At 38.9% G+C, this 14,838-nt stretch overlaps 1 protein-coding gene across 3 annotated transcripts; it reads right to left on the minus strand.

Moving 5' to 3' along the window:
* Positions 1–313: 313 nt before the first annotated feature.
* impa2 (inositol monophosphatase 2) lies at positions 314–11,043 on the minus strand. Of its 3 annotated transcripts, XR_007035845.1 has the most exons (10): positions 10,808–10,942; positions 10,508–10,608; positions 9,098–9,231; positions 7,316–7,420; positions 7,022–7,067; positions 6,718–6,826; positions 6,464–6,572; positions 3,772–3,923; positions 1,635–1,903; positions 314–822 (listed from the first exon to the last, which is right to left on the minus strand). XR_007035845.1 is itself a non-coding variant. In XM_047350522.1 (9 exons), the coding sequence occupies exons 2-9, from the start codon at positions 10,568–10,570 to the stop codon at positions 1,782–1,784; spliced, it is 840 nt and encodes a 279-aa protein (XP_047206478.1). In that variant the 5' UTR covers positions 10,571–10,608; positions 10,960–11,043; the 3' UTR covers positions 314–1,781. The 3 variants fall into 3 exon arrangements, 2 of the variants coding, with proteins under 2 accessions (XP_047206478.1, XP_047206476.1); XM_047350522.1 differs by lacking the exon at positions 10,808–10,942 and adding an exon at positions 10,960–11,043 and having other exon boundaries at positions 314–1,903; XM_047350520.1 differs by having other exon boundaries at positions 314–1,903.
* Between the last annotated feature and the right edge of the window lie 3,795 nt (positions 11,044–14,838).

Genomic DNA, 14,838 nt, shown 5'->3' on the forward strand with positions numbered 1-14,838 from the left:
TCATTTACATTTCCCTGCAGGGACAAACCATGGCACTGAGCACGCAAATTTAGTCATGAAGTTTGCCATTTTCTCAGTCAGCATACTTCCTGCAGAAATGTTCACACTCAGGCTCTCATTTCTGCTGCCAGTTGCCGATCATGTCTGTGTTTTACAACAATAACGTGTCTGCACAAGATGACACCAGCCTCAGCAAGGCTGCAGTTAAAAAGTCAATCTGTGGAACTCAAAAACAGAGGCAGGGATGAAGGAAACTAAATATTTATAGTGCTCGTTTGTTTTAATAACTTGGTTACAAACACATTAAAAGACACATGCTTCAGATTTTTATTCTGGACTTGATAAAGAATCAGTCATACAGTACAGAGGTCACTGATATACACATGATCAATTATGTATAGTGCAAGCTATTATAAAGGAACTCGTAAATGCACTTTTTCTTAAGAGGAACAGTACATTTGCACTTATTAGCAACCCTGGTAAAGAGTCGTAAAACCCTTAAATTAAATGAAAATAAAAAATCAGGTTAGATAAATCCAACCTTTAATTTAAGTACATTTATTTAGAGAAGAAACAAAAATCTAAGAAATGATTGTGTCTGGTGAACCATGCCTGTGTTGACTTGGCTTTCAATCATCATCCTCCTGAAGGACCTAATGACTGGCAGAGCCCGCCAGATTTTTACTTAATGATACCATGAACTCTAACAAGGTCCCCAGGGCTTTTGGAAGGGAAAAAGCCCACAGTATCACAGATCTTCCACTCAACAACGGGCTTGAAGTGTTATTCCACATATTAATGTTTGATTTTACACCAAATCCACTGTGAGTGTTTGTTAAGCAAAAACTGGCTTACCATAAAAAAACAAAAAAGAAAGTTGATCAATGAAGCAGTAAATGAACAAATGTGCAAATCTAAGACATAACTAGTTGTAATTTCAAGCCTAGTATGAGAAATCTGGACAGGACACATTTTACGACCATAAAATGGAGATTGGACATTTAAGGCATTTTTTAGGGATCTGCAAAAACTGGTCGGCATGTAGACAGCGCCTACTAGCTGTTATGAAGATGTACTGAGCCCGTGAGGCCAGTCTGCAGACCTCTAACAGAGTGCTTTGTAGATTTTATTTTCCTTGTGCATGCTGCCAAAAAGAGATTGGACTTCTCCCTGCCTTGTTTGTTACAGCTCCAATTATTTGAAGCTTTCTAGCTTTTGCTCAGACTGTAGATATGAGGAAGGATGGTTTAGCAGTTCTTTTCTTGTGTCCTGTTCCTTACTTACTGAGATCAGCAAATTCGTCTTATATTCTTTGTTCTGTTGTCTTGCCTATTGTAAAAAGTAAAGTGAAACACGACTCTACGTCATTTCAGATTTATACCCCTATTTATTTATTTATATGTATATATATAGTTTTTTGGGTTTTTTTCACATCTTTAGCCAGTTGGTGTGGAGAGTGCTATATACTTGTTCATTTCTGCATGGCTGAAAGGATGCTGTCTTAAGGTATTTATTCATAAATCTTCCTCTCTCTTGTTCATGGCTGCATAATGAATAACATGGCTGAGTGATTGGTTGAAATACAATACAACAGGAGAATTTTTGGATGGCTGTACTGACATGCAGAAGGATACAATGCTTATCGAGCCCGTCTGTTGTTTAGAGGTAACTGTATTGTTCTGGTTCTTAAGGCAACGACGGACTCGACACCTGTTGCGCTGAAAAGCAGCTGCGTGCGTTTTTACATGGCTTCGGTTGACCGTGGAGAAGAGAGCCGAGGTTTACCGGCCTTCTGTGTCGTCCCTCCCGACGGGGAACTCTGTTATCTCCTTGGCAATTCGCTCAGCTATCGTCCTGCTGCTGGCAACAATCAGCCTGCGAGACATCAGATCAAATGGCCCACCTGGTTTAAGGCGAGATAAATAAAAAGAAGCAGTTAAATTATCAGCGAATTACTGCATGTGTTTGAAAAACAACAGGAGAAATGCATGCGCATGGTCTTCAGGAGCCAAAACTGCTCTTCGTTTTGAACCTTGATGCCTTCTCTTTTTAGCCATTATTTTAAAGAGCAGTCCAAAAAAGTAGTGAAATCACTTTTGTTTTAAGTGTGATGGGTAAAGTAATAAAATCCATGTTTGATGTGTTAAATCAGTGATTTAACTATAAGTCAGTACTAAAGGCACTGCATTTATCCAGCATTATTTGATTACTGTGAGATGAAGATGAGATAAAAAAGTCTAGAACATTCAAACATTTTTCCACACTTATCCAGACCTGACAAATGGTTAAAGAAAATTCCCTACTTTTCCAGACTGCACAGGAACCGTGTGATAAAGACCAGAAGATTGTTCATGTTGTCCTGATATTGAAAGCTCTTGACCTGAAACAAGGTGTAGCTTCTTTTTACCTTGACTGTATTTTGCAGCTCATAGGAAACATGGACCAAGCGAGAAACAAGAACAGAAGACAAGTAAAAAAAAAAAAAAGTTTGACAGAAAAAGAAGATCGAGTACCCTAAGGTGACATTTTCGATTCTGCTGAAACCTCAAACACAGCTGTGCTCAGCTGGGGGCTTGTGAATATCCCAACACCTGCTGCTGCCTCACATCTTGACATTTCTGTTCACATGGAATAAAAACGGAGGTGTACGCTGCTGCTTATATAACAGAATGACACTTTGATGCTGCTCAGTAAAAATCATCAAAAATATTCCTGCAGCTGAAATGGACACATACAGTAACCATTATGTGCCTAGTTTGCGTGTTCATTAAACGCTATAAGGGGTCTTTTAGAACAAAAATAAACTTGTTGCTTGGTGTAACAGTGACCCTTGTTTTCCACTGTAAGGTTTGAAGGAGTACGCTGTAAAATACGTTGCAGTTTTCTTAAATACCTTGAAACTCATCTGGCTAGCAAGATGAACAGCAAGAGGAAAAAAAAAAAACCAAAGGTGAGAAAGTTGAGATGCAATGATTCACGGAGTCGTGTGGGGCTTAGTAACGGAGCTCCGTTTCCACAGTGACCGGCTACATTTGGGTTAGTAAAAAGCAGCAAGAGATATCTTGTGTCTATCAGCTCAGTGTACGTCGCAACATGCTCGCCACAGCACACAGGTTGCTTTCACTTTCCTAAGGACAAACGCCTTGATGCACAGCGCATGCAGAATGAATGGTAGCGGTTTCAGAATGAAGTGGTACATTTTTCTTAGGGTCAGCCCCTCCTGTGAGACCAGTTTGCCTGAGGAGACTTGTAGGCTGTGATAAGGTCAGCTTCTGACCACAGATTTTTCCAGAAGACCAAACTGCAGCCCATAGGCCAGATCATGGGCCAGATAACAAAAATTAAATGCCCAGAGAAATGTTGGATATCTTACAGACAAATCGGTTAATGAATTAGTAAAAAAGCTGAAATGAATGATACAGTTACGCATGTTTTAGGAAGAAATATTGCTGGAACTTCACAGCAGCTCTGTGAAACCCTGTTAACTGCCCTGGAGCTAGGAGGATAGTCCAGAAACTCCTTAGTTATAAATGGTAAATGTATATATAGTTTTTCTCAGTCATACCGACCACTCAAAGTGCTTTACAGTAAATCCACCTCCACCCATTCTAGCTCACAACAGTCATACACTGAAACACAGATCAGTAGGCAACTAGAGGTCAAGTGCCTTACCCAGGGGTACATTGACATATGTAAGAAGGAAGCTGGAATCGAACCAACAACTTTCGGACTGCAAAACGACTACTCTTCCTAGTTGTCTCAGTGACTCACCTGAAATGTCCATGATTACTCCTCCAGCTTCAGTAACGATCGCTGCCCCTCCGGCCATGTCCCAGCAGTGAATGCCCATGTGATAGTACGCGTCCGCCGAACCGGACGCCACCAGGCACATGTTGATGGCCGCGCTGCCCGGAGATCGTATTCTGTGGATGGAAACAGGACATTTAGTTTCAGCTTTTGGACTGAATTATAAATGAGCAGCAATCATCCATATGATTTACCCTGCATAACAGTTCCTTGGCGTTACATATTATTGCTTTTTTTCTGCTTTGCATCTCTTTGAGATGAGTCCGCACAGCCTTACTTTCATTCTGAGAGAACATTAACAAGCAGGCCGCTTTTGTTGTTAGAAAGCCTAAAAGAACAGGTAGCTGTGCACACAACAAAGCAGAAGAAAGTGGAGGGCAGCAGAAGCTTCCTAATAATTTATCAATAGACCCCGATTTGATCTAAATCAGATCAAAAGCTTAAAGGTTAGGAGGATAAGCTCATTAATACACACCTCCCACTAGGACAACAAGTTTCAGGTGCTTTCAGGTAATTTAAAGAATGCATTGCAACTGGAGAAATACATAGATCTACAAAAAGAATAAAAAAAATTAAAGAATTTTTAAGTACAATCCCTTTCTACCCTAATTGTATAAGAAATGTACCACTGATTGAGAGGTAAGGGTATGCAGTTTGAAGGTGTAAAAGTTTCCCTTGTATAATTTTGGGGGTCTTTTGTGCACTACTTTGGGCTGTTCATTAAAGTCCTTTTTGAGCGATGGATCAAAGCTCAGAAGATAACAAGGTTCCCTGCTTATTAGAGCTGATGAGCTGCATTCAAACCCAAGATCTCCCATAATCCAGGGGCAGAAAGAAGAGGCATACAGCGTCCCCTACAACTATGAACACCACAGACAAAGAGGTAAACAGACTTCAAATATATTCTGATTTAATTGCTGTGGCTTAATCTGACTCTGAAAAATAGAAAAGCCGACCTTTATTTTTAGTACGTTTATTCAATGGGGAATTGTTGAAGCACTTATTGACACCGCCACAGATTCCAGTAAAATAAATGAAACATTTTAGGAATTTATACTTGAATTTTTTGAAGTTCGTCAGTGTTTAGGAACTTTTATTTTGTATTTTCTGACTTCCTGTTTCTCATGTATAACTAGAGACATGATCTTTTAGTTACTCGTCAAAACAGGAAAGACAAGTGAACATGCTATGCAAGTTAGATTTGTGTTTTAAGCTTCATAAGTCAGGAAATGACAAAAAGAAAACAGCTGCTCACCTAAACCCATACCTACAGCCAGAGCAATAACTAAACATTTAAAAGTATTGGAAGAATGACCCAAATTTATCTCACGGTGGATGGCAAGGAGAGAAAATAAAACCTCAAAAAGTTGACTGCAGTAAAAAAAATGTCATCTCATGTCACAAAGTCTCCAGAAAAAAAACATAACAGTATCTACATGCAAACAAGTTGTTTGCCAGGAAAAAACATTGTCTGCCCTTCAAAACTTCACCTGAAACCATGCGCTTTGGTCAAATACAGGTACATCTTAACTTAAACTTTAAAATTTCTCGTTTCTTGAGGTACAAATATGATTGCCACAAATTACCATTTCTCTCAGCCACTCTTGAAAACAGAAGGAACAAAATAAATTGTCTTTTAAGATGGGTCTGGCATGAAAGAAAGGATGAATATGTGAAAAACTCCTTATGCCCACTCTTAAATATGATAGAGCATCTGTGATGGTGTGGGCCTGTGGACCTTGTTAGAGTACATGACATCACTGACTAAGACAACAGGACATTTTAAAGAAAATCTGAAGGAGTCTGCCAGAAAACAAAAAAATTGGGTCATCATTGAGTCTTTCAAAAGGATCGTGATCCAAAATACATGACCAAAACAAGAAAGGAAATGGTTATACAAACACAACATCAACCGTCTTCCATGGTGATCCCAGACCTAAATCCCTTAAAATAAGTGTAGAATGACCTAAAGAGAATAGTGCATAAGAGAGAACCCAGGACTCTGGACGGTTTAGAGACACAGTGGAAATAGGAATTGTCAAAGATTCCTCTCTGTTTGCTCCGATCTTGTATATGTTTAGAATTTTAATATAAGAATATACACTGCCTGGCCAAAAAAAAAAGTCACAACCCAAAAAAAAAGGTCACACACTCTAATATTGCGTTGGACCGTCTTTAGCTTTGATTACGACATGCATTCGCTGTGGCATTGTTTCAATAAGCTTCTGCAATGTCACAAGATTTATTTCCACCCAGTGTTGCATTCATTTTTCACCAAGATCTTGCATTGATAATGGTAGAGTCTGACCGCTGCTCAAAGCCTTCTCCAGCACATCCCAAAGATTTTCATATATATATATATATATATCAGTCCAATTAGCCAAGATGCCAAACATTGTTCCACCAGTGACTATGTTAATTATTTACCAACATGAGAGTTGTTTAACTCAAATTCAAAGCAGGAGTTTTCAAATAATTTCAATGTCAGAAATCTTTTCAGACCATCATTATAAGTGTCTTTAGTCAGAAAAGATGTTCTTGGAGTCTTTATGCATGAGAACACATCTATTATATTTGGCAGTGTTTGTTTTAAGTTCCTGTAGTTCTGTAGTTGTCTTGTTTTCAGATCATAGCTTGCTTATAGGCTAATATTTACCCATGAACAGGTATGGTGAGGATGGTCTTGATGTTGGCCAACATCATGTGGAAGTGTTCAGGTTCCTTCCTGAAACCCATTTCAGTCAGCACCAACGAGCTGCTAATATCTTAAAAAGGGAAACAAAAAGAATTTCATTCATTCAGTGCTTGGACAAGAAGAATCAATAGTAGATGTCCAGCTCCACCTAGTGGATGGATTTGTAACTACACCAACTACACCAAAGTCCTGAATCATATGGTGCATGGATTCACCTTCCTGTCCGGAAACTTTGATGGGGACTCCGTTGCAAAATGCTCCCTTTCCCCTCTGTGCCGTGTACATTTTGTCCTCGACGCAGCTGTAGACAATCCCAAACTCTATCTGAGAGCAAAAGGCAGTGCTGATTAAAGCTGCGTGGGAGGAGGGCTAAAAACACAACAGCAGCTGCATAACAAGGAGAATATTTCTGCATCCCTATTCAGAGATTCACAAGCCGACAATGGGGTTAATGTCTATTATAATCAAGAAATCACAGTGGGAGAATAAACACAGGAATTTGCATACATTAAGACCTACCTCTTTCTTCACTGTGAAGCCGATTGACACAGACACAAAGGGGAACCTGCCCAACAGAAATGTACAATATAAAACATTCGTTTAATGAACTCCCTGTAGGAATCAGGCTCTAAGGAGCAAGTTTCTATTATCAGTTCAGTTTCATCTAATTATCCCTGAAGACAATCCAAGAGAGGACAATTCAAGAAAAGGAAGCTAATTAAAAGATAAAAATAGTTAAGGAGTGATAGAGATAAAACAGGTCCAGAGCAGTTTCAGGCTTCTAGGACAGCATTAAATCCCAGTTAGCAGTACCTGTGCACAAAGTTGGTGGTGCCGTCGATGGGGTCGATGATCCAAGTGGGATTGTCGGTGAGAATGCTGGGAGCGCCAGCGGCTACTGACTCCTCACCGATGAAGCTTTGAAATTTAGAAAACAGATAAACAAGTAGCAGCTTTGATGTTTTATATACAACTTTTCTGAAATCTAAAAGAAGAATGTTGCCCATATTTTTATCCATGAACTAACTGCTTCCTCTTTTCTATTACAATGTAAAATATGCAATATAAAGTTGAGTTTTCAGTACAATGAACACTGTCCAAAACCAGCAGCTATATTGTCAGAGGCTTTCTGCTTGAATAATGTTGTAGGTCTCTCTACATCTTCTGACTCCTACCCTTCTCATTGTACAGGGTGACTAACTAGACTAAAATAGTTCAGCCCACTTTAAATTTAAGGGGTTTTGTGAGATACACTTAATTTTTCACAAACTTTTTCACTTTGTACTCATCTCTGTTTAACAAATAACAACAGTGTAAAATGCGTTATGGTTTTTTTCAAGGTCAGATTTAAATAATTGAAAAGTTGGAAAGTTTGAGAAGCCCTGGTGTTCACTAATAGTAACTGCGGTTACTCTGCCACAATGTGCACATTAATAAACAGTTAACAGAGTTTGATAACGGAAGCTCAACCAGCTCACAGTGCCAGGCTCCACCTGTCAGTGGATCACCAACTTCCTGACTGAGCAGCTGCAGCAGGTGAGACTGGGGAGCATCTTCTCCCGCACAAGAACCATCAATGCCGGCGGCCCCCAGGGGTGTATTCTCTCCCCACTCCTCTTCTGTCTGTGCACAAGCGACTGCACCTAAGCAGACACGTCTGTGAAACCCCTGAAGTTTGCAGATGATACTACCGATGTTGGTCTGATCCAGGACAATGACTATCCTGGATACAGACAGGAGGTGGGTCAGCTGGTCCACTGTTGAGGTCAGAACCACCTAGACCTTAACCCGTACAAGACAGCAGAGATGACGGTGGACTTCTGGAGAATTCCCCCCACACTGCCTCCCTTCATCATCCTCAACAACTGGTCCTGCTTTGGGTCACTTCCGGTTCCTAGGAGCCACCCTTTCTCTGGACCTCAGTTGGTCCTCACACATAGATACTGTTCAGAAGCAGGCCCAGTATAGACTGTACTTCCTGGTCAACTCAAGGAGTACAACCGGTCACAGGTTTGGTCGTTATATGTTGCACATGCACACTGGCGATGGGTGTGTAAATGATCTGATGTACAAGAAGCTGGCACATCTAGAACAGCCACCAGAGGGCACAAGTGCTGACATCTCAAGTTGTGCATCACATTTTTGGCAGCTGCCGAAGCATCTGACAACCAAATCAGCAAGTGAGTATCTCCAGGAACAGCTCTACCCTTGTAGATTCTGTTGATAGCATTACTATCACCTGATTTGAGTTTGATTGGTGTTCATAGTTTAGTGTGGCAGGATGTCAGGTTGCCAAGCAACATGTGGTGGATTCTTAATAGCTTGGTACAGAGTGGCAACATGTGTGTGTATCTACTGGGTCTAACATCTGGCCACCTTGACATCTGTACACCCAATATACCAGACGATTTTATGATATGACCACACAGCCTTACTCCTTCTTTGGATGACTTTTGGATGCTCCACCGACTACATGAAGACTCATTGCTCCACTCATGCCACCACCTTTTGTGCCCTCTGGAAGAGCTTGTTCTTCAGATGGGATAAAAACAGCTCATGTATCACTTCAAAGATTTGTCCATATTAGCAGCATACCTGTGTGTTGGATACTTCTCCTTTAAGGAAGATATAATAAGCTGTTCCACTTTGTGGTCCGTCTCGGTCACCAGGTCAACCGGCGAGCTCTTTTGCATGATGGTGATGTCCTTCTGGAGCGCCTCGCGGATCATCTGGCAGAAACACAAAAATGACTAAAGACATCTGCTACTCTAATTACCCTAATGTGATGTGTGTTATGGTGACAGATTGTTGGCAGGGGTTGGTCACAGATGACAGATGTCTGAACTCTATAGTTTTATGAATTTATTCCATCTTAGGTCTACATAACATTATTCCTGGCTAAAGAGATGAAGGCCTCTGTGAAATCACTAAAGGAGTGTTTCTAACCCCTGGTCCTCAGGACCTACTATCCTATATGTTTCCCTGCAGTGTTGGCGCAGAGACACATCTAAAACACAGAAGGCAGTGGGTCCTGAGGACCAGGGTTGACAACCACTACATTAGGTTATCAATGATGCATTATATATACTGAGAATAATGAGAAGTGCAAAGTTCCTATACATCAATTATTTATATTTCTTTCATTTCCTTGATTTTATGTGATCTTACTTCTGTGTGTTGTTTTAAATCTCTATAGACTTGCTTTACATTTAGGTAAAAAGTTGTTTTTAAATCTTTTTAATTGGTTGTTTTTATTTTTACCTTCCCTTTGTTAGCACTTTGAGTTGATAAGCGTCGTATGAAATGTGCGCTCCAAATAAAAATTGACTTGACAATTGTTATATTAAAGTTCAAAACCTTTTTCCTCTGCTCGTATTTTGAGATCAGTTTATTAGCCATATTTCATCAATACAAACATTTGCTGAAAATGTCAAGTTTTGGACAGTCGTGCTTTTATGCAGAAGCATATTTTCACTCAAATCTTTGTGACCTCTCAGTCCATATCTCTTACCAGCTTCAGTCAGCATCTTCTCAAGGTCTTGTGCTTTTGTTCTGGGGTTGATATACACATTTCACAAGAAACAGGTTCATCCCTGGAACACAGAACCCATCTCCCGTTCTTCCTGATGACATTCCTATGCTTTTCTTTTTCTTTTTTACTTGTATATAGCTGCTCGAACAGATCAATGTGGCACTTTTAGGCAACACTTTACCCAAGGAAGAACCAGACATGTGAACTTCCATTGATAATATTGCTAACGTGTATTTTTATACAGTGTAAATATTTGTTTAATAGCTGTAATTCAACAGGTATATTTGATTACAGTGATGTGTAATCTGGAGTTTTCAGAGCCCTTTTAAGACTTTATAAAACATTAGTTTCTTTTATTGTTAATATTGCAGCTCTGATTAGACTTTCATTCGGTAGCAGTGTTGGAAGACTTTCCGGTAAAATTAAAATGGCTCTGTGTATGTAGGTATTGTCTATATAAGGAGTATGCTTACCTTTCCTGCCCGTTTGGTGACATCTAAACAGAAATTCATGCATTCCTGCCAAGGATCACTCATGTTGACACAGAGAGTAGCGATGAATATAAGGAAGAGACCTGGAAAATGAAGCAAGGCTTTACTACATTAAACTAGTAAACTAGTAGCCAGTCCGTCTAGTTAGCAACCATTTAAGTCAGGAGTCGTAAGATGGAATCGCAGAACTGATTAAAAACTTTTTTTTTTTTTATCTTAAAAAAGAGAAAAAGCATCCGTTATATACGGTAGCATAAGTTAGCTTTCTGAGCTAGCTTGTACCTTGCACAGATTTAGTGCATGAAAAGTAGAAGTTAACAACCAAAATGCCGTTAAATAATTCCCCAGGCAACTGTGTATTTGGTTTAAGTTCACCTGTATGAAAAGACATAAAGAATGAACACTTTGAAAGAGCTCAAGGTGATTTAACCAACCTGCCGAATGAGAGGCAACAACAACATTGACGTTTAACCGTGGGCGGCTGGAGCTAAAATGAAACGCTTCATTTCATTGGTCGCTAAGAGGTGGATTTGAAACCTTTACTGTGATTGGTTTACAGGCTTTCATGCGCATTCACATTCAGTCATTTTCGTGTCCCCAACACGTCAGTGCGTCCGCCATATTGTGCGTGGCAAGCTCCCTTAAGAAACCGATCCAAATATGAGTCTGAAGTCTGTGTTCAGCCATTCATTTTCTGTTTTTAAATACAACTGTATGTGTTCATTTAACTAATATTGGGTGTACTTATGATAGTAAAAACAATATAATATAATATAATATAATATAATATAATATAATAAGAAAACCACTATGAAACATAAAATGAGTATTACTTTTAACTATCCATGAGAAAAAAACTGACAAATCCCTATTTGGCCATTCAAGTTAATGGCCAAATCATTTAATCAGGCCTGGAAATATTCAAGGGAAATTCCACCTGACATTCAGTTGAGTTTTGTCAAAATTTTGTAAACAATCTGTATTTTTCTATTTTTCTACATGTTTACTGATCTGCTATGTTGTGAATATGAATTCTTGTCTAAAATGAAAATGAAAAGTCAGTATGTCTGGCTACACAAATTGCAAGTCAGGCATCAGTTCCTGTTATTTATACATCATATATATTTAACTGTTCTAAATATATTTTAGTACGCCAGCTTCCTTCAACAGTCCAAAAACAACTGTCATGTTAATTGTTAGTTCTAAATTACCCTTTACTATGAGTGTTTATGCATGGTCACTTTCCTTGTGATAGACTGGTGACCTGTCCACGGTGTTTCCCTTTTCTTGATAAATGCATGTTATTTCAATAGTTAGGCAAATGTCTTTCTGCACTAGCTCAGTATCAATCTAATCTCTTTCAAAGATAAACCTGCAACAACTTTTTGTTTTGTCTTCTGCTGTGAACTCTACTTATGGAAGTTGCATTGTCAGTTAGTATGTGGCAACATTTCATGGAGGTTTGTATGACAGAGAAGTAATTTACAGTCCTCCAGCTATATGAAGATTGTTATTATGGTTTAATTCTGCAGATGCTTCTCACAAACCTTGATAAATGTTACGCTGGTTTTGATTAGCAGAACAGACAGAATATAAGCAATATTAAATTATTGAAATGGTAAATGGCCTGAACTTGTATAGCGCTTTATCAAATCTCCAGAGACCCCCAAAGTGCTTTACACCACAACCAGTCACACACTGACACTGCAATGGCAAATTCCTGTCTCTTGATCAACAATGCAAACGTTTTTTGAACCAGCAGGTGGCAGCAACATCATCATGTTTAGAGATTTGGATTACCGTAAGAATCATAAATACGCATCTGTTTATCAGTGTAAAAATTTAAAGACCACGAGAAATACTTTCAGTAGACACTAATAACATTTGAAAGAGACATTATAAATCGACTTCCCCATAACCATGTCGGTAGTCAATTTCACATGAACCCCAACAGTCTTTGGGAGCAGGGAAGGAAAATCAGACATTTTGGGGTAAATAACTTCCTTGGATTTACATTAGAACCACTTTAAAAAATTACCCAATTTCTATATATTTTCTTTTTTTTACTTTTTGCCATGAACCTTCAGCAAATGTTGTTTAATGGTTGTTCTACCTTTTATCGAGCTTAGGGTAAATATTTATTAGTTAGATTTTATTGATTATGTGCAACACCTTAAACTATGTGTAGTTGAACAATTAGAATTAGAAGTGTAAAGACATTGACAGTACTTAACATTGACCTGCACCATAAAATAATCTGCTCATGTATCAAATCAATAGATTTTTGGTTTATAGGTAAATACATGCATGAACTTACAGTGCAGTGAAAAAGCATTTGCCTTCTCACAAGTTTTTTTTTCTGTTTTTTTTCTGCTTTTTGGTCACAGTTTGTTTCAGACAATCAAAGTCAATCTAAGTAAATACAACAATAAGTTTTCAAATGATAATTTTTTATGAAACAGTATCGGTAGTGGGATGGAATAGTACAGCGTTGAAATCTTGCAAAGCAATATCAACTAAGTTGCACAGTGTCCCTATTTGCAACATTGGAGTTTCATTTTGATGCTGCTTTAACCTCAAGGAAATGACCCATTTCCGCTGTAACCGATCTTACAGCGGATGTTAGAACCCGAAGAGGATATTCCATTATATTCTGATGTCAAAAACCTAAAACTAGACAACACACAATATTATTTATTATTTCCCAATCAGCATTTTCAGCACAATGTGACCTGCCATAAAAACAGACTGTTTTGTCAACAAGAAATACCTTTGTAATATGCTGAATGGATTTGTAACAGTTATTTCCAAATGTTCTTCTTCCATGTTAACCAATGATAACCATCTGCAGTTGTGTCATTTTTTCTTAGTCTCTCAGCTGAATGAATAACGCAGTGTTTGATTGCAGTTGTCGTCTGATTGTATTTCTATATTTGACCATGTCCCATTCAGCACGAGAGTAGCATTAACTTAAAGTGACATTTTAGGGCTAAACAACATGTAATAGAGAAACTAGCTATAGAGTTTTAGAGCCTACGTGGCATGACTGATGGTGTCCTCGGGATATATTAACGTAGTGAAGATAAACAGAATAAAGCATGGACTTATTGTAGTAAAATGAATGGGAATTTCAGTTGCTTTCACTCACTGTCGCTATGTTTTACACAATCCCTGCACGGCTTGCTAATTTAAAGAATTCTTGTGGGACACAAGTGCTCATTATCCATTGCAGACTGGACTCACCACAAAGCCAGGGTGCAAGTTTGTTACATCTCCTGCCTTTCTCCTCCTGACTGGACAAATCACCAAAGAAAACTTCACCTTATCAACTCATCTTCAAGCTGGAGACTTTCCTAACACTACTTTCATCCTAGGTGGCCATTTTGTTATGCACTAATGCTCAAATTCAGTTTTCTGTATTTACACATAATCTCTTTATTGCAACGTTTGGCTATATTTCTGCTACAGGTCCTTCTCAAAATATTAGCATATTGTGATAAAGTTCATTATTTTCCATAATGTAATGATGAAAATTTAACATTCATATATTTTAGATTCATTGCACACTAACTGAAATATTTCAGGTCTTTTATTGTCTTAATACGGATGATTTTGGCATACAGCTCATGAAAACCCAAAATTCCTATCTCACAAAATTAGCATATTTTATCCGACCAATAAAAGAAAAGTGTTTTTAATACAAAAAAAGTCAACCTTCAAATAATCATGTACAGTTATGCACTCAATACTTGGTTGGGAATCCTTTGGCAGAAATGACTGCTTCAATGCGGCGTGGCATGGAGGCAATCAGCCTGTGGCACTGCTGAGGTCTTATGGAGGCCCAGGATGCTTCGATAGCGGCCTTTAGCTCATCCAGAGTGTTGGGTCTTGAGTTTCTCAACGTTCTCTTCACAATATCCCACAGATTCTCTACGGGGGTTCAGGTCAGGAGAGTTGTCAGGCCAATTGAGCACAGTGATACCATGGTCAGTAAACCATTTACCAGTGGTTTTGGCACTGTGAGCAGGTGCCAGGTCATGCTGAAAAATGAAATCTTCATCTCCATAAAGCTTTTCAGCAGATGGAAGCATGAAGTGCTCCAAAATCTCCTGATAGCTAGCTGCATTGACCCTGCCCTTGATAAAACACAGTGGACCAACACCAGCAGCTGACACGGCACCCCAGATCATCACTGACTGTGGGTACTTGACACTGGACTTCTGGCATTTTGGCATTTCCTTCTCCCCAGTCTTCCTCCAGACTCTGGCACCTTGATTTCCGAATGACATGCAGAATTTGCTTTCATCCAAAAA

This window comes from Girardinichthys multiradiatus, chromosome 21 (genome assembly GCF_021462225.1).
Source record: "Girardinichthys multiradiatus isolate DD_20200921_A chromosome 21, DD_fGirMul_XY1, whole genome shotgun sequence".
Taxonomy (NCBI): Eukaryota; Metazoa; Chordata; class Actinopteri; order Cyprinodontiformes; family Goodeidae; genus Girardinichthys; species Girardinichthys multiradiatus.